General features: G+C 50.2%; 1 protein-coding gene across 1 annotated transcript in view; it reads left to right on the top strand.

Annotated features, from left to right (window-relative positions):
- The window catches only part of tmem260 (transmembrane protein 260), a gene marked incomplete at both ends in the record, with an annotated part of 42,050 nt that extends 28,296 nt beyond the window's left edge, over positions 1 to 13,754 (top strand). Inside the window, 9 exon segments of the mRNA XM_080550544.1 lie at positions 2,037 to 2,145; positions 4,105 to 4,199; positions 4,201 to 4,281; positions 5,935 to 6,106; positions 6,740 to 6,879; positions 8,647 to 8,823; positions 12,148 to 12,201; positions 12,687 to 12,771; positions 13,485 to 13,754. Of these exon segments, the coding sequence (XP_080406670.1) occupies positions 2,037 to 2,145; positions 4,105 to 4,199; positions 4,201 to 4,281; positions 5,935 to 6,106; positions 6,740 to 6,879; positions 8,647 to 8,823; positions 12,148 to 12,201; positions 12,687 to 12,771; positions 13,485 to 13,754 (1,183 nt within the window).
- Between the last annotated feature and the right edge of the window lie 6,246 nt (positions 13,755 to 20,000).

Raw genomic sequence — 20,000 nt, 5'->3', positions numbered from 1 at the left:
CCCTGTCATCCACCCTGTCATCCACCCTGTCATCCACTCTGTCATCCACTCTGTCATCCACTCTCATCCACTCTGTCATCCACCCTGTCATCCACTCTGTCATCCACCCTGTCATCCACCCTGTCATCCACTCTCATCCACTCTGTCATCCACTCTCATCCACTCTGTCATCCACTCTGTTATCCACCCTGTCATCCACTCTCATCCACCCTGTCATCCACTCTGTTATCCACCCTGTCATCCACTCTCATCCACTCTCATCCACCCTGTCATCCACTCTGTCATCCACTCTCATCCACCCTGTCATCCACCCTGTCATCCACTCTGTCATCCACCCTGTCATCCACTCTGTCATCCACCCTGTCATCCACCCTGTCATCCACTCTCATCCACTCTGTCATCCACTCTCATCCACTCTGTCATCCACTCTGTTATCCACCCTGTCATCCACTCTCATCCACCCTGTCATCCACTCTGTTATCCACCCTGTCATCCACTCTCATCCACCCTGTCATCCACCCTGTCATCCACTCTGTCATCCACCCTGTCATCCACTCTGTCATCCACCCTGTCATCCACCCTGTCATCCACCCTGTCATCCACTCTGTCATCCACTCTGTCATCCACCCTGTCATCCACCCTGTCATCCACTCTGTCATCCACTCTCATCCACCCTGTCATCCACTCTGTCATCCACCCTGTCATCCACTCTGTCATCCACTCTGTCATCCACTCTGTCATCCACTCTGTCATCCACTCTGTCATCCACCCTGTCATCCACTCTGTCATCCACTCTCATCCACTCTGTCATCCACCCTGTCATCCACTCTGTCATCCACCCTGTCATCCACCCTGTCATCCACTCTCATCCACCCTGTCATCCACTCTGTCATCCACCCTGTCATCCACTCTGTCATCCACCCTGTCATCCACCCTGTCATCCACTCTGTCATCCACTCTGTCATCCACTCTGTCATCCACTCTGTCATCCACTCTGTCATCCACTCTGTCATCCACTCTCATCCACTCTCATCCACCCTGTCATCCACTCTCATCCACTCTGTCATCCACTCTGTCATCCACCCTGTCATCCACTCTGTCATCCACCCTGTCATCCACCCTGTCATCCACTCTGTCATCCACCCTGTCATCCACTCTGTCATCCACTCTGTCATCCACTCTGTCATCCACCCTGTCATCCACTCTCATCCACTCTCATCCACTCTGTCATCCACTCTCATCCACTCTGTCATCCACCCTGTCATCCACTCTGTCATCCACCCTGTCATCCACCCTGTCATCCACTCTGTCATCCACCCTGTCATCCACTCTGTCATCCACTCTGTCATCCACTCTGTCATCCACCCTGTCGTCCACCCTGTCATCCACCCTGTCATCCACCCTGTCATCCACCCTGTCATCCACCCTGTCATCCACCCTGTCATCCACTCTCATCCACTCTGTCATCCACCCTGTCGTCCACCCTGTCATCCACCCTGTCATCCACTCTCATCCACCCTGTCATCCACTCTGTCATCCACTCTGTCATCCACCCTGTCATCCACTCTCATCCACCCTGTCATCCACTCTCATCCACCCTGTCATCCACCCTGTCATCCACTCTCATCCACCCTGTCGTCCACTCTGTCATCCACCCTGTCATCCACCCTGTTATCCACTCTGTCCGTTACCTCATGAAATGTTGGATTTGAACACTTTAATGTAATTTCACTGGATGGTTGTTTTTTGATTGGCAATAATGTTAGTAGGGAGGGAGGGTGGATATTAATGTGATTTTCAGTGTATGAACATTGTAGTAGGCTACAGTGTGTGTCTGCATGTACATGGGGATACAGTGGGGATGTAGGTGTGTTGTGTAATGGGGATACAGTGTGGATGTAGGTGTGTTGTGTAATGGGGATACAGTGTGGATGTAGATGTGTTGTTTTAACGGGGATACAGTGGGGATGTAGATGTGTTGTTTTAATGGGGATACAGTGGCTAGTGGTAGGTGTAATATGCCCTCCTATCTCCAGGGGGCGCTGTGCAGTGCCCTGGCTGTTGGCGGCCATGCTGCTCCTCTACTCTCTGTTCTTCGCCTGGAGAGCCAACCTGGACATCAGCCGACCACTGCTGCTGGGAGTGGTGAGGCTAGCTAACTGGGCTAACTAACTGGGCTAACTAGCTGGGCTAACTAACTGGGCTAGCTAACTGGGCTAACTAGCTGGGCTAACTAACTGGGCTAACTAACTGGGCTAACTAGCTGGGCTAACTAACTGGGCTAGCTAACTGGGCTAACTAACTGGGCTAACTAACTGGGCTAACTAGCTGGGCTAACTAACTGGGCTAGCTAACTGGGATCACTAGCTGGGCTAACTAACTGGGCTAACCAACTGGGCTAGCTAACTGGGATAACTAACTGGGATAACTAACTGGGATAACTAGCTGGGATAACTAGCTGGTGTAAGGCGATCAACTTCTCCAGAATTGATTTAATTGAGTCGTCACTTACAAACGAGTTCGTTTAATCTCAACGAGACGTCCTTGATATCACTTCTTAAGATAAAATGATCCAATCAAATATTAGGCACCACTACTGAACTGTTCATTAAGAGAATATTTATTCAAGCACATCAGCAAGCAATAATAGTTCATTTCCATGGAAAAGTGGTCCCATCTAGTTTCACCTCCGCAGGCCAGTATCAGCTAGCCGTCAATAGGTTAACTGCAGAAGCTCCTCCCCCCTCCCCCCCCCTATCTGGTAGTTTTTTAATTGTCAGCATAAAATCTGTTGCAGCTGTGACCATTTGATTTGTAGCAAGTGTTTTAGTTAGTTATGTGGCCTTCAACTCCTCTCTGTGTGGGTGCGAGTGTACTGTGTGTTATCTTCTTCTTCTGGCCTCCCGGCCGTTAGTCATGATGATCCACCTGTGTGAGCACTGAGCAGCCTAGTCTTGCGCAACGTTAGACACACACACATTCTGTTAAGTATTAAGAAAACAGTAAGCTTTAAGAAATCAGTAGCCTAAGCATATGCACAGTTATATTTTTAGGATGAACAGACATTTTTATACAGTTAATTCTACGTGCGTTCTAAAGCACTAATTGGCCAGTTATTTGATCTTCAAACCCATTCCCTCATGACTAGGTCAGTGTGACCTTTATCAGAATAGCTTGGGATTCGATTAACAAGTTAAAATATAGTATAGAAGAATGAATGAATGAATGAATGAATGGTCTTTATTGTCATTAATACAGTACAGGTACCATACAACAAAATTTAGGAGGGGGGGCTCCCCTGGTGCTTGGAAAAAGACTAAAAACAAGAGGGCCAAGGGTAAAATAAAAAAGGGAAAGAGCTGGTTTACATAAATAAAGGCTATGTACACTATCTACTATACTATACTACTATACTATACAATAAAAAACTGTGCTGTACTCTATGCTATGCTATACATATCCTAACTTTTCCTATATCTGAACCTTATGTACACAAGGGTTGTCATATTGCTCATAGTATTGTTGCACATTCATTTAAAGTGTCGCAGTTAGCAGGTTTGAAATGTTCACAGTTGTATTTCAATATTGCACTTGTGTTCTATTAAGAATAGACTTATCATTAATTATAACTAATCATTAGTTATGAAAGTATAAAATCAGTACAGGAAAATAGAATATCATAACAGCAGGTGTAAAATGGTTGTTAGCACATAGGTAAAAATAAGTAATTTACAGTTGGTTTGAATCATAAAACTTTCTTTTAGTCAGGAGCTTTTCTTCATGTCGCTCAAAAACAGAAACTCTCTTTTGGCTTATTGCGAGACCTTCCTATTGTTCTCAACTGACCTCAGTCACATATTATTTAAATGAGCACATAGTACATGATTTATCACTTCTAGTTATTTTAATACAAATTCCAAACACTGGGATAACAAAGGCTGACTGGGCTAACTAACTGGGCTAACTAACTGGGCTAAATAACTGAGCTAACTAACTGTGCTAACTTGGGCTAACTTAGTGTCCTGTGGCGGAAGTAGCTAAAGGTGTTTGTGCGTGTGTGTGTATGTGTGTGTATGCGTGTGCGTGTGTGGTCTGTCTCTGCAGGTGGAGCGGTTCTGGCTCCAGAGCGATGCGGTGGTGTGCGTGCTGGCGGGCCTGGGGCTGAGCTGGACCCAGGCGGGGCTGGAGAGCAGGCTGGGGGGGCGGGGGGGGGCTGTGGAGGGCGGGGGCCTGGTTCCTCACCCTGGGCCTGCTGGCTCACCTGGTGCACTCCAACCACAGGTGAGGGTTTGTGTTAAGCCTGTTGTCGCCTTATTGTCTTGTGCTGCAATGTCAGGAACTGAAGCCTAAGATTTTACTCTCTTACACTTAAATGGTAAATGGACTGAATTATATAGCGCCTTATTCCAAAGCGCTTTACAACAGCCTCTCATTCACCCATTCACACACACATTCACACACCAATAGTGGCAAGTTACCATGCAAGGCGCCAGCCCGCACATTGGGAGCAATTTGGGGTTCAGTGTCTTGCCCAAGGACACCTCGACACATGGCCAGCCGGGATTCGAACCGCCGATCTGCTGACCTTGCGATCATTAGACACCTGGTCTACCTCCTGCACCACAGCCGCCCCTAGTGTGCCCACTTGTGTAATGTGACGTAACAATAAACTTGTATGAAGAGTCAAAAGTTTGGACACACTTTCCCCATTGAATTGAGACTGTGGTCATTCAATTGAACGGGAAAGTGTGTCCAAACTTTTGACTGGTACTGTACGTACACTGAGTACTAACTGTTGATGGTGCATATCATGTAATAATAATAATAATAATAAAACATGTCATTTAGATGACGCTTTTATCTAAAGCGGCTTACGTTGGAGTGTGTGCAGTGCATACATTTTTCACTATATACGCGGAGTGATGAAACTACAACTTATCGAAGGACGACTTTCCCCTCAAAGTGTGTGAGTTTTTTTTTTACAGTCGACTTGTTGGTAGTGGATCTGACACACACAAGTCCCGAGTTACTGAACAGAACAGACGCAAAACACTCTAACCCCTTCATTTCACCCCCCCCAAAATAACCCCTCTGCATTAATTTCCCCGGAGAGTAACAACCCAATAATGTGTTTCTATATTTTTTCCTTTCTGGGGGGGCGTCAAAACCGGAGCCTTGAACTCCACACACACACGTCAGTTGTTTTTCTTCCCTGCTCCTCGCCCCCCCATGGTAGGGGCTAAAGAGAGCCACGGCTAGCACACAGATTCCTCTCTGAAGGCTCAGTTTGAGATGTTAGCCTGTGAGAGGCGGCAGATTACACCGTACGGCGCGGTGCTGGGGAGAGCCAGACAGCCGTCACCGAGCCGCTTTGATCAGGGGGGGGAGAGAGAGAGAGAGAGAGGCCTGGCCCCGCGTGCTGTCACAACCATCGCACCTGTCTCCCCACGATTAGATAGGCAGCGAAGGTAGGCCTCAGAGGGGGGGGGGTGGCGGAGAAGGGGGGGGGCTGACAACTTACCACGGAGCACCTTGAAAGCATGCCTGTAAAGCAGGCAGAGAGGCAGACAGGCAGGCATAGAGACAGACAGACAGGCAGGTAGGTAGGCAGATAGGCATGCAGGCAGATGGGCAGGCAGGCAGGGAGAGAGACAGGGAGACAGGGAGACAGGCAGGCAGGGAGACAGTGAGGCAGACGGACAGGCAGGGAGTCAGGCAGGTAGGGAGACAGTGAGGCAGACAGACAGGCAGGGAGTCAGGCAGGTAGGGAGACAGGGAGACAGGCAGGCAGAGAAGCCCCTCTCACGTTGTATCTTCGTTGTGAGAGTGTGTGTGTGTCCTCTCACGACGTATCTTCGCTACGAGAGTGTGTGTCCTCTCACGTTGTATCTTCGTTATGAGAGTGTGTGTGTGTCTGCCTCGGTCTCTCCCCAGGGCGTGTGACCAGAGCGGTAACAGCGTGGTGGAGAGGTTCGGCCGCGAGCTCCTGGCATCCGTGCCCCCGGGCGCCATGGTCCTGACCAGGGGAGACCTCCCGGGAAACGCCCTGCGCTACCTCCACTACTGCCAGGGGGTGAGACCAGACGTACACCTGGTGGACCAGGAGGTCAGTGGCTTACACACTCTTTCTTTCTTCCTTTCTTTCTCTCTCTCTCTCTCCTTCGCTCTCTCTCTCTCTTTCTCTCCCTCCCTCTCTCTCTTTCTCTCTCTCTCTCCCCCCCTCTCTCTCTCTCCCCCTCTCTCTCTCTCTTTCACTCTCTTTCTCTCTCCCCCCTCTCTCTTTCTCTCTCTCTTCCTCCTCCCCCTCTCTCTCTCTTTCTCTCCCTCCCTCTCTCTTTCTCTCTCTCCCCCCATCTCTCTCTCTCTCTCTCTTTCTCCCCCTGTCCCTCCCTCATTGTGTTGAGGGCTGACGTGTCTTTTCGTGCCCTGTTCGTAGGACTGTGTAGCAACATGAAGAGATACGCGTTGGACTGGGAATGCAGTTGAGTTGCTGCTGTTGTTGACTGCTCACTCTCTCTCTCTCTCTCTCTCTCACTCTCTCTCTCTCTCTCTCTCTCTCTCTCTCTCTCTCTCTCTCTCTCTCTTTCTTCCTTCCTTTCTCTCTCTCTTTCTTTCTTTCTCGCTCTTTCTTTCTTTCTCGCTCTTTCTTTCTTCCTTTCTTTCTCTCTCTTTCACTCTCTTTCTCTCCCTCTCTCTCTCTCTGACTCCCCCCCTCCCTCCCTCCCTCCCCCCGGTCCAGATGATGACGTACAGCTGGTATGTGGCTAAGCTGGGTCAGCACCTCCCCGGGGTCCGGTTCCCCGGGCGCTGGTGGGACCCTGTCGATGCCCAGGAGAAGAACACCTTCAGTCTGGAGCAGTTCCTGTCCCACAACGCACAGTGAGTGACCTGAGAGAGAGGTAGAGAGGGGGGGGGGGGGGGAGAGATGGAGGGAGGGAGAGAAGGACACCTTCAGTCTGCAGACCTTCCTGTCTCACAACGCACAGTGAGTGACCTGAGAGAGAGGGAGGGAGGGAGGGGGGGAGGGGGGGGGAGAAAGAGAGAGAGGAGGAGATAGAGAGAGAGAGGGAGGGGTAGAGACTGGGGAGAGAGGGGGAGGGAAAGAGAGAGAGGGGGGAGAGAGAGCAAAAGAGAGAGAGAGAAAGAAAGGAAGGAAGAAAGAGAGAGGGGTGGAGAGAGAAACAAAGGAAGAAAGAGAGAGGGAGGGAGGGAGAGAGATAGAGGGGAGAGTGAAAGAGAGTGAGAGAAAGAAAGAAAGAGAGAGAGCATATAGAATATAGGGCTTCACAGCGGATGAATAGACGAGTGTGAAATGGAGAGAGTTAGAAAAGAGGAGAGGGCGACAAAAGAGACTGACTTGAGTGAAAGTGTAGAAAGAGAGAAATAATGAGGTTGAACAGGGAGAAGAGGAGGAGAGGAGGACAGGAGGACAGTGTAGTGGCTGGTACAATGATGAGTGCTGGGGGGAGATAAGCCCAAAGAGCTGGAACAATGCAAGGCCGCCCTCTCTCAACCAGCCACAATGCTCCAGCACTCTCTCTCTCTGTGAAAAAGGCTGCAAAAGAGATGGACGAAACCTACTTGATTTTATTAAACACTCCATAACTACTACTGCTGCTGCAGAACGATGACACTGTCCTCTCTACGGAGAGAGAGAGAGAGAGAGAGAGAGAGAGAGAGAGAGAGAGAGAGAGAGAGAGAGAGAGAGAGAGAGAGAGAGAGAGAGAGAGAGAGAGAGAGAGAGAGAGAGAGAGCTCACAGCTCGAAACCGAAATGTACAAAATTGGGTTTGAGACACAGGAGGAGGAGGAGGAGGAGTCATTTAAATGCCAAGCCCACTAGGGGGCAGTGTTTGCTTGGCCAACATGGATAATGTCTTCCAAAGTGGGGGTAACACTGACCAGTGGGGATTAACCCTCAGGGTAGTAGAACTGCTGAACACTGGAGAGGGGGTGGGGGGCGGGGGGGGCAGTGGGACTGGGAGTGACATGGAAGGTGTGTTGGGGTGGGGGGAGGGCTGGGGGGGTGGGGGGTGGGGGGGGGGGGGGGGGGGGTAGGTGCATGTTCTTCACATCTTTATCAGTAAGCAGTCACCTGGGGTAAGACTGAGTTGTGTTTGAGGGGAGATAGTTGAGGGGTAGTTAGTTACCATGGTGATAGTTGAGGGGTGGTTAGTTTCCATGGAGATAGTTGAGGGGTAGTTAGTTACCCTGGAGATAGTTGAGGGGTGGTTACCTTGGAGATAGTTACCTTGGAGATAGTTGCGGGGTAGTTACCTTGGAGATAGTTGAGGGGGGGTTACCATGGAAATAGTTGAGGGGTAGGTAGTTACCATGGAGATAGTTGAGGGATAGTTAGTTACCTTGGAGATAGTTGAGGGGTAGGTAGTTACCATGGAGATAGTTGAGGGGGGGTGGGTCCCTCCTGTTTCTGCTCACCTCAGCGCTTGTGTGTGTGTGTGTGTGTGTGTGTGTGTGTGCGTGCGTGTGTGTGTCTCTCCCTGTGTGTGTGTGCGCGTGCGCGTGTGTGTGTGTGTGTGTGTGTGTGTGTGTCTCTCGGTGTGCCTGTGTGTGCGTGTGTGTGTGTGTGTGTGTGTGTGTGTGTCTCTCGGTGTGCCTGTGTGTGAGTGTGTGTGTGTGTGTGTAGAGGGGCGGTGCTGGCCTGCATCGGGCTGCCAGAGGGAGACCCCAGCTGGGGGCGGAGCTTCTCCCGCTGGCCCCTGGGGGTGTGTGACCAGCTGCTGCCCCTGCAGGAGACCCTGGACCCCCGCGCCTGGGCGCAGCACACACACCACCTCTACAACTGGACCCTGCCCTACGACAGGTACACACACACACACACACACACACACACACACTAGGAGGTTATCCAGGGGAACCAGCCGTCCTAACAGTTCATCAGCAGTAAACTAACCTGCGTGTTTTCTATAGAGGGTAATACAGTATGTTGCTTCTTTTATTAGAGAGAGAGAGAGAGAGAGAGAGAGAGAGAGAGAGAGAGAGAGAGAGAGAGAGAGAGAGAGAGAGAGAGAGAGACACACACACACACAGAGACAGAGCGCAGTAGCAGTCAACAACAGGAGCATCTCAACTCCTCTATGTGGTCTTCTGTCACCGCAGACGTTCCTCCAGCTAAGGTCTCCTCTGTTCTCTCTCCCTCCGTGTGCCTCAGTGACCCCGCCCTTTCCGAGTCACGCCGGAGCAAGACATTAGGCCCTCGGCCGTCTGAGGAGAAATGAGACTGAAGACCAAACATAATGAGTTTCTTATTGCGTTTTGTCAATAAGTGTGTCAAAAGTGGAATTAGTCAAAGCTCCGTATTCTGTCTCCCGTTGCCAGCAGCCTCTCATTCAGTCAGATAATCAGGGTTGAATACTGTGACATTATTTCCCCCTCGCCCCTCACTACAAGCGTGTCCGACCGATGCCCACAAGCCAAATATTAGCTTTGGAAAAACTCTGCTGATAAAAATATTCTTTTGAAGACGAGAGAGGGTCAAGTGTTTATATGCAACCCCGATGAGAAAGAAGCAGGGATGTGGGGATGGCTCCGTGTCTAATGTGTCTAGCTGGCATTGTTGCTGTGTTGTCTGATGTTTTTTTTACACAGTGAATGTTCGTATCGGGTTTATGAAACACGCAGGCTCGGTTTTGAACGATGTGCGTTTACGTCAGTGATGCAGAGTCACTACCTGTCTTCTGTCAGGACTGCAGAGTCACTACCTATCTTCTGTCAGGACTGCAGAGTCACTACCTATCTTCTGTCAGGACTGCAGAGTCACTACCTATCTTCTGTCAGGACTGCAGAGTCACTACCTATCTTCTGTCAGGACTGCAGAGTCACTACCTATCTTCTGTCAGGACTGCAGAGTCACTACCTATATGCTGTCAGGACTGCAGAGTCACTACCTATCTGCTGTCAGGACTGCAGAGTCACTACCTATCTTCTGTCAGGACTGCAGAGTCACTACCTATCTTCTGTCAGGACTGCAGAGTCACTACCTATCTTCTGTCAGGACTGCAGTCACTACCTATCTTCCGCCGTAGACTGAAGACCTCCATCTCTTCAGGCTACACCTTAACTGTCCCTCCTGAGACCTCTTCATCCCCTCTACCCCCCCTGTACAGTTTCTCTACTGTAAAATAATAATAATAATAATAATAATTTAAAAATATAATCATAATTTTTACAAATCTTAATTCTAGCATTACGACTGCCAATGGCCCCTGGCACCTAGCTAGGGGTGTAACGGATCACGGAAATTCCGTGATCCGTTCGGATCGCCCTCCACGGTTCGGAACGCGTGTGTACCGCGGATCAATTGCATTTTTTTATTATTATTTTTTTCTTTTATTTTTTTACCTTTATTTTACCAGGAAGTCACATTGAGATTAAAACCTCTTTTACAAGAGAGACCTGGCCAAGACAGGGTCAAAATAGTAGCTTAAAAAACAGTTCAGATAACAAGACAGGACATAAGACAGTGGCAACAATACAATAGACAAACAATGGTAGGGGTATTTACAAGGTGATTAAAACATTGAGAAGTCTAACCAAAGCAGGTACAGCGAGCGGTGACCACATCCTTTAATCTACGCTTGAAGATACTTATGGAAATAAGGGCCTCTAATTTAAAAGTAGTCTGTAGGTCATTCCAAGACCAAGGGCCATAATAAGACAAGCTTGCCCTTCCAACATTGTTCATGATAAGTGGCACCTTGTATTGTAGCCATCTACGAGACCTGAGACCCGAGCCACTCGGTATAGGGATGAACTTCAGGCCCAGATAATTCGGTAAGAAGCCAGAGATGATTTTAAACACAAGAGTGTACCAGTGTTGGAGCCTTCTGACAGAAAGAGATGGCCATCCAACCAGACTATACAGTGTACAGTGATGGGTCCTGAAGGCACTATTGGTGATGTATCTTAGAACCGAATGATACAGGGGGTCTAGCTTGGATAAAGTGGACAGAGAAGCAAACCTATATACTGTATCACTGTTAACAAGTAATAATATTACTTAATATCTTACTTAATATCTCTTGTAAATCACAATGTAGAGTTGCCATGAAAAGATAGACGCGACAGTTGCGGGCTTTGTTTTACTCTAAAGCGCAATGATAGGTTGATAATGCGAAAGAAAAATAATCCGTTGTTTGCTCACTACATGTGAAGCTGGGAATCCACAACAACAAGGCTGCGTTCGTAAATCCGCTCTGGAATCTGATCAGCGTTCAAGGAACGCCTCTTGTCCAATCAAATGACTTGGTCCCTTTATGACGTCGGACCCAGTGTGCGCTCCGGCGCTCTCAAAGCGAATTTACGAACGCGGCCCAAGTGTATCATGTTACGTTGTTCGGCGGAGAAGAACTCGAAATGCCTCCCTCGTCATTTAAATCCCATGTATGGGAGCACTTTGGCTTCTCTGTCAACTATGACGGGAGGCACGAAAAAGGTAGCTCGACAACTTCTGATAATGTAGGCATTTTTTTCATACCATGTTCAAAATAAGGGTTCACTTTATTATTTAGTTAAAAGTGGCATAAAACATGTTTATTCATCTGCTTTAAAGAGCCCAGTGATTCACTGCTGCAACCAGGCGCCTCCTCCCTCTCTCCTATCATTTAAATTGAGTGTATTTCAGTATAATTATGTAATGTTTGAGTGTAGAATATGTTATATATATTATATATATATGTATATATATGTATATATATATATTACCAGTTTTGACATCTTGAATGTTGTTGGTTTTTGTCACATAGTAAAAGTGGTGTTTTTACAGAATTCAAGGAAAAAGCAGTTTTTATAAAAACAAAAATGTTTTGTGTTGATCCGAAAAATGATCCGATCCGTGACTCAAAAACCGTGACACGATCCGATCCGTGAGTTAGGTGATCCGTTACACCCGTACACCTAGCATAGATTACTTTCTCTTACGATGACTGATGGATAAGTGATTCACCTAACCCTAACCCTAGACAAATGTATTTGTGGTAAGTCGCTTTGGATAAAGGCGCCTGGCTGGCTAGATGCTAGAAATGTAAGATGTCTGTCATGTTAACACACAGTTCATGTTATCCTGCATCAGGAAGTCCCTTAAAGGTCTTCAGATAAATGTTTCTGTTTCCTGTTTCTCTCTGAACAGCTTCCCCCCCGGGTCGTGGGAGAGGGTGGCTAACGAGGAGATGTGGCAAGCCAGGTACCGTAAACACTCTCTTAACACTCTGTAAACACTCTATAAACCCTCTATAAACACTCTATAAACATCTATAACCACTCTATAACTGCTCTATAAACATCTATAACCACTCTATAAACACTCTATAACCACTCTATAAACACTCTATAACCACTCTATAACCACTCTATAGACACTCTATAAACAATAAAGACTCTATAGACATCCGCTCCTCTCTCTCCCCTCTTGCGTAGCCTCATAGCTGTATAGCTTACAGATCGCGGCTCCATCACAGAGGAAGAACATCTACATAACCCACTCTGGTGTGGTCGAGCGTCTACATGTACATGTTCTGTTGCGTGTGGTATCTACATAAATCACTCTACTCCTCCTCCAGTGCGTCTTGTCCTCCCCCCCTCCCCTCCCTCCCTCCTGAGCCCCCATGGCTCAACCATCCAGCACTTAGCCCTGAGCCGCGCTGCGTTGCTGCTTTCTGTTTTTCCCAGGATGAAGACGGCTTTCTTTCTGTTTGACCTGGCAGAGAGGATGCAGGGAGAGGGGAGAGACCGCCTGTTTGAGCTCTCCTACACTGTGAGTCAGTCCTCGTATGTATGAGCTCTCCTACACTGAGTCCTCGTATGTATGAGTTCTCCTGAGTCCTCGTATGTTTGTATGAGCTGTCCTACGCTGTGAGTCCTCGTATGTATGAGCTCTCCTGTGAGTCCTCGTATGTATGAGCTCTCCTGTGAGTCCTCGTATGTATTTTACGGCTCACTCTGTGAGTCCTCGTGAGTCCTCTGTGAGTCCTCGTATGTATGAGCTCTCCTCCGCTGTGAGTCCTCGTATGTATGAGCTCTCCTACGCTGTGAGTCCTCGTATGTGGCGAAACACGCAAATGAACATTAACCCTCACCTTCAAGGTTCAGTATAGAAACACACACCGTGTTATGCTCACGACATTTAGATTAAGGCTACGTTAATGGTCCGTTGTTACTAAATAGTTTTTTTGTGCATGTATGTATGTGTGTGTATGTGTGTGTATATGTGTGTGTGTGTGTGTCTGTGTGCGTGCGTTCGTTTGTGCGTGCGTGTGTGTGTTATACCCTCAGCTGTATGTAGAGATCGTGGACGAGCACCCAGACTACCCTGCTAACTGTGTGGTGTGTGTGTGGTGTGTGTGTGTGTGTGTGTCTGTGTGTGTCTGTGTGTGTCTGTGTGTGTGTAGCTCTATACAAAGATCGTAGATGAGCACCGAGACTACCCTGCTAACTGTGTGGTGTGTGTGTGTGTGTGTGTGTGTGTAGCTCTATACAGAGATCGTAGATGAGCACCCAGACTACCCTGCTAACTGGGATAAGAACCTGGCCCTGGCCAGCGAGAGGCTCCTGCGCTCTGGGGGGTCGGCTCCCGGGGGTCATGACCCCGACACCCTGCTGACCCGCAGCATCACACACTTCAGCCGCTACCTCCGCATGGAGCCCCAGGACCCCCAGGCCCCTGCCATCCAGGACGCTGTCTCACACCTGCTGCAGGAGAGGGGAGAGCTACGCAGCCACAGACAACGCACCCTGTAGAGGGGAGGGGAGGGGGGGGACAGGGGGGGGACAGAGGAGGGGGAGGAGAGGGGCAGGTGTGGGGCAGGGCGGGGACAGGGAAGACAGGTGGGGCAGGGGGGATAGGTGGAGAGGGAGACAAGGGGACAGGGGGACACGGGGGGACAGGGAGACAGGTGGGGCAGAGAGACAGGTGGGGCAGAGAGACAGATGGGGCAGAGAGACAGATGGGACAGGTGGACAGGTGGGAGACAGGTGGACAGGTGTGAGACAGGGAGACAGGTGGACAGGGTGGGACAGGTGGGAACAGGAGGGGAGGGGAACACTGAGGAGAGGAGGAGATAGAGGACCTGGGGTGAGGCGTGTGTGTGTGTACTCTGTAGGGGCTGGTAACACTGAAGACATCAAGTGGAGATGAGAGTTGTTTGGACTGACAGGGACTCACCTTCTGGAGCTCTTTGGGACGTTTTTTTTAATTTATAGATATCTGTGTTTATCGCTCATGGGAGAGTTGCTGTGGGGTGAAGACCACAGAGCGTTGTATTCTGACCAGACAGAGAACACACAGCCACAGAGGAGAAGGAGAACACCTCATCTAATGGACCAAAATGGTAAATAGACTGACTTATATAGACTGACTTATATAGACTGGCTTATATAGACTGACTTATATAGCACCTTATTCCAAAGTGCTTTACAATGGCCTCTCATTCACCCATTCACACACACATTCACACACCAGTGGCGGCAAGCTACCATGCAAGGCGCGGGCCTGCTCACTCTGAGCAATTTGAGGTTTAGTGTCTTGCCCAAGGACACCTCGACATGTGGCCAGCCACCGGCTCGAACCGCCGATCTGCCAACCTTGCGATCATTAGACGCTGGCTCTACCTCCTGAGCCACAGCCGCCCCTCAACATCAGCATCAACATCAGAGTCCAGTGTGAATAATAATAGACGCTGTTTAGCTGACATGCTTTTATCCAAAGCGACTTACATTGCAGTGAGTGCATACATTTGTCAGTATATATGGTCCCAGCGGGAATCAAACCCACAACCTACCTCTACCGACGGAGCGACAGAGGACCAGTGAGGAGATGGAGGTGCTGAGACCAGCCGGACCCGACAAGCTCCGCTCACACTATTTGCTGTTTCCTGTTTCCTGTTTCCTGTTTCCTGTTCACCCCGGCTCAACAGGACTCTGACAGCCTGGACTGGACCCAGTCAGAACCTCCATGTCTCTGCTTGTCTCACGCTCACTGGGTTATTTACATGTGTTCCTTTTTACTCTCTCGTTCTCTCTCTTTCTCTCTCTCTATCTCTCTCTCTCTCTCCATCTCTCTCCCTCTCTCTCCTTCTCTCTTTTTCTCTCTCTCTCTTTCTCCCTCTCCCTCTCCCCCTCTCTCCCTCTCTCCCTCTCCCCCTCTCTCCCTCTCCCTCTCTCCTTCTCCATCTCCCCCCTCTCTCTCTCTCTCTCTCTCTCTCTCCCTCTCTCCCCCCCCTCTCTCCCTCCATCTCTCTCTTTTCTATCTCTCTCTTACATCTCTTTCTCGTCCCCTCCGTCTCACGGCTTTCCCGGCGTGGTGATTATGTGGTGGCGTCCCCCCCGCTGCTCGCCTCTCTGTCCCCTCCATCCTGACGGGGGGGGGGGGGGGGGGGGGTCTGAGATGGAGGGGGAGAGATGGAGGGAGGGAGACCCAATTTGGAAGCAGAAAATGGAGGATTAGAGACAGACCGCTTAATCTGGGCCAGACTTGTGCAGCCACCGCCGCCACGCGACCGAGGGGGGGGACGGGGCGGGGGGGGTGGGGGGCTTTCTGCCCCGGCCCCGGCCCGATCTGCCCGGCGCTGCCCACAACCACCAGCCCCCCCCCCCCCCCCGTCTGTCTGTCCGTCCGTCTGTCCGAGAGAGGAGACGCTCCTCTGAACACTATAAAAACTTAATGGATTGGATGAGCCTTCCTTCAGCTATAATCCCTGGTGGATTTAAATGAAAAATATGAAAATGTCACAATGCCAGAGAACCCTTTTAGAGAGAGAGAGGTGTGTGTGTGTGTGTGTGTGTGTGTGTGTGTGTGTGTGTGTGTGTGTGTGTATGTATGTATGTATGTGTGTGTGTGTGTGTGTGTGTGTGTCTGTGTCTGTCCCAATCTTTGCTCATCGTGTGATACACAGGCATGCGAAGAGACGTTCAGAACAACACACACGTACACATGCACACACACACACACACACACACAGTGGGAGAGTGCTTTCATCTCCAGAGAGGCAGTCTGTCACGTATACACACTGAGAGACACTGAGTGACACGCACACACACACACACACACACACACTCACACACTCACACACTCACACACTCACACACTCAGTGTTCACGGCCCGGCCCCCAGCCTCCTGGACAGATGGACACACACCTGAGAGACACGGTGACACACAGGGCCCGCGGTCACACTCAGGCCACTTGGACATCTCTCTCTCTCATCCCCCCTTTCTTTCTTTCATCCCCCTTTCTTTCTCACGGCCTCTGTACCTCTCCTACACCCTGGCCCCGTGGGAGGGACAGACAGACAGACACTGGGATGTGACATGGATTGACCGATGGACGTTGTCTCACACCCTGGCCCTGTGTGGGGGGTTGGGGGGGACAGACAGACAGACAGACACTGGGACGTGACATGGATGGACCGACGGACGTTGTCTCACACATGAAAACGTGTATGTTTAAAAAAAGACAAAAACCAACTGTATTGCTCTGGTATGATGAGCATGAGGAGAATGAAACTGTGCTGTAATTATTGCATGTTGTTGTTGTTTGTTTTTAGTCTGTTGATATTTTGGGGTTTGATATTTTTGGGCTCCGTGGATGTCTGGCTCACAGCAGCCCTGCTCTGGACTCATCCAAATCTGGGTTGTCATCCGCTGGGAGAGAGAGAGGGAGGCAGGGAGGGAGAGACAGAGGGAGAGAGAGAGACACAGAGAGAGAGGGGGGGGGGGAGGGAGAGAGAGAGAGAGAGACACACACAGAGAGAGAGACAGAGAGGGAGAGTCAGAGACAGAGGGAGAGGGAGAGAGAGAGAGACAGAGAGAGAGGAGAGAGAGACAGACAGAGAGGGAGAGAGACACAGAGAGAGAGGGAGAGAGACACAGAGAGAGAGCTGATGAGATTGGCTCTAGCACAGATGGTCCTACTCTCTCATAATAATAAATCATAATAATAAAAACCCTGAAATAAGTGTTCCTCGGCCGTCCACAGATTGAAATACTGTAATAAAGATTCCTATTTTTTCCACTTTAAATTTTTCCAAAGAGCTTACTTCTGTTTTGTATGGGAGAGAAATTGTTATTTCCTGGCCTAAGTATATTTCTCATATTTTCATTTTCTGTATTTGGCAAAAATGTGACCGAGTTCATCCCAGGTCAACGTTTGATTACACGCTGGCTTGGTGTCACCCTCCCTGCATCATCCCTCTCTCCTCTCATCCCTCTCTCCTCTCATCCCTCTCTCATCCTGTCCTGTGTTTTCCTGCCGTCTCCCTCCCCCCCCCTTTCCCTGTCTAGTTCTCTCTCATCCCTCTCTCACCCTGCCACCCCCCCTCCCCTCATCCCTCCCCTCCCGCCCCCTGTCTCTGAGAGTCAGTTGCCCACCCCAAATCAGCAAGCTGCCGAGGATTGTGGGAACCCGTGGAATCGCTGTGACCACGGATGCAGGCAGGGTGCCACGGTAACGCTGGAATGCGGGGCGTCTGAGGAGATAAGAGCTGTGAGCCCAGCCAGGGAGGGAGGGAGGGAGAGAGGGGGAAAGAGACAGAGAGGGTGAGAGAGACAGAGACAGAGAGAAAGAGAGGCAAGCCTGTGAATGGGAGAGAGAGATCGAGAGAGAGAGAGACACAACACTAGAAACAGCCAGAGAAAGAGAATAGCGATGGAGAGAAAGAGAGGAGAGGAGGAGGAGAGGGGGGAAGGGGGGGGGAACATGGGGGAGCACACACTGGAGATGGGAAGCCAGCCTTATTCCTCTTTGCATTTCATTTACATCCCCTGGCCGTATCGACCAATCGGATTGGGAGCAAAGCCCAGAAGCTTAGAAGAGGGGGAATAAAAAGAGAGAAATGCCGTTGCTGCTCTCATCCTCCTCTCCCTGATAATACCCTTCTGTTTTCCTCTTCTCTTTTCTCTCTCTCTCTTTCCCGGTCTATAAGTAGATACTGTCCGAAATGCCAGCCCGGAAAAAAAAGGCGACACCTCCGCTTGCTGTGTATCTCAGATAGACCGACCGGAGCAGAGGGCTGAAAAGACAGCTTTAGTCTGCGGCTAGGCCCCTATCTCCTCTCCTCTCCTCCTCCCTGGCTGGATGGAGGGAGGAGGTTGGGGTGGGGTGGGATGGGGAGGGGTGGGGGGGTTAGTGTTTGGGAAGAGAATGGGGGGGTGAGGGAGGTTGGGGAGGGGAGAGGGGTGGGGGGAAGAGAGGCATAATGTACTGAGCTGGCCACAGATTTTTGCAGCATCTTACACTCTTGGAGGAAAGTTCCCCTGCAGATCAGTTTCCTAAGCAGGGAAACCTGTTTCAAGGGTGTTAGTGTTGCGCCACCTCTCCCTCCCCCCCCTCTCTCCCTCTCTGTGATCGCTGCCAAGGCCTGAGAACAGAACTTTACATATTTTTAGCTCAGGATTGTTAGCCCTTGTTATGCTTCTATACTTGTGTGCCGTGTTTATCGAACGCAGCGATACTCTCTTCTTGTCGGTTGGTTTCGCGCCCATGCCTCTCAGATGACACTGAAGTGTCGACACAGCAGTTTACCTGAGCTCTGAGGTAACTTAGCTTAGCACACTAGCGCTTTCATTTACATTTTACATTTACATTTTTGGCATTTAGCAGACGCCTTATTCCAAAGCGACTTACAATCGATACATTTGACTAAACAAGGGAGTCATCAATTCACCAGTCGTAGCAGGAAGAGTAATCTAGCTCAGGCCCAGGGCCATTGGCAGTCGTCGTGATAGAAGAAGAAAGAAAGATTTATTGTTACTATTATTTTTAGACACAGGAGAAACAGTACAAGGGGGGGGGGAGTAGAAATCAGTATAGGGGGAAGCAGGTGTCTCAGGAGGCACAGTGCTGGGGGGTAGTGGATGTCTCAGGAGGAGCAGTTAAGGTGTAACCTGAAGAGATGGGTCTTCAGTCTCCGACGGTTTCAAAAGAGTGTTATTTTGTCGTCGTCCATTGGTCGCTGGTCAACACAACAAGGGAGGTCATCTTCCCCCTCGCCGTGTGAACGTCTGTCTGTGTTGACGCGCCGTCTTACGCGTGAATTGTCTTAACGGTTTAATTTAGCCCGTTAGCTTATGTTTGTGTGTCTCAGTGTGTGTGTGTGTGTGGGGGGGGGGGGGGGGGGAGGCCTGTTGTTTGCCTGTTTGTCTGCAGGACAGGTACAGTGTTAGTTTGTGGCTTAACTACGGAGTGGCTGTTTGTACAGGTGCTAAGGCTAGCTAGCTCTCTCCATTGTATTACGTGTTTGTGTTGATTTGTTTGTGTCTCCTCTCCTGTTGTGGTAGAATTTGCTAAATGTGTGTGTATTCCCCTCCGCCCCCCCCGCCCCGTAAGTGTCTCTCTGACAGCTCTGTATGGAGCGGGTCATTGTGCTGATGAGTACTTTAGTCTTTGTCTTCTAGGACGACCGGGTCCATTGTTGTCACCACCGGACCTGCTGTTGTTGTCGCAGGTGTTGATACAGAGCTTATCGAAGGGGATTGTTGTTGTTGCAGCTCCGACGAGACCCCCCCCTCAATGGGGACCCCCGACCGGCGATTACAGACGTAGCGATGGTCTCTTTACCTGCCGCACTGAAGATAAAGTCACCTGAGGACCCCGTGAGCCCCCCCCCCCCCCCTCCTCTACCTCCACGGCCCCCTCATCCTCTCCTCATCCTCACCTCTCTTAATAAAACCCTCAACAATACAGGCAGATAGGGGAGGGATTAGAGGTCAGGTGGGTGTGGTGGGGTGGGGGGGGATCTACATTTCCAGGATCTTGAAGCTGCACTAATCTCTGCCCCCCCCCCTCACCGCATGTACCGGTTGGGTGCTGGTCCTCTCGGAGAGCATGGAGGGGGGGGGGGGGCGGTGGTGTCTGGCTGATAGGACAGGAGCCATGGCTGGGGAGGGGGGGGGGGGTTTACCATGGCTGGGGCTGAGGGGGGATGGAGGGAGGGAGGGAGGAGGGCCTGGGGAGGGAAGGAGGGGGGGGGGTTTACCATGGCTGGGGGGG

Source organism: Nansenia antarctica (assembly GCF_963989245.1).
Source record: "Nansenia antarctica genome assembly, chromosome: 1".
NCBI classification, from domain to species: Eukaryota; Metazoa; Chordata; class Actinopteri; order Argentiniformes; family Microstomatidae; genus Nansenia; species Nansenia antarctica.
This window is presented reverse-complemented; position numbering and strand designations above follow the sequence as displayed.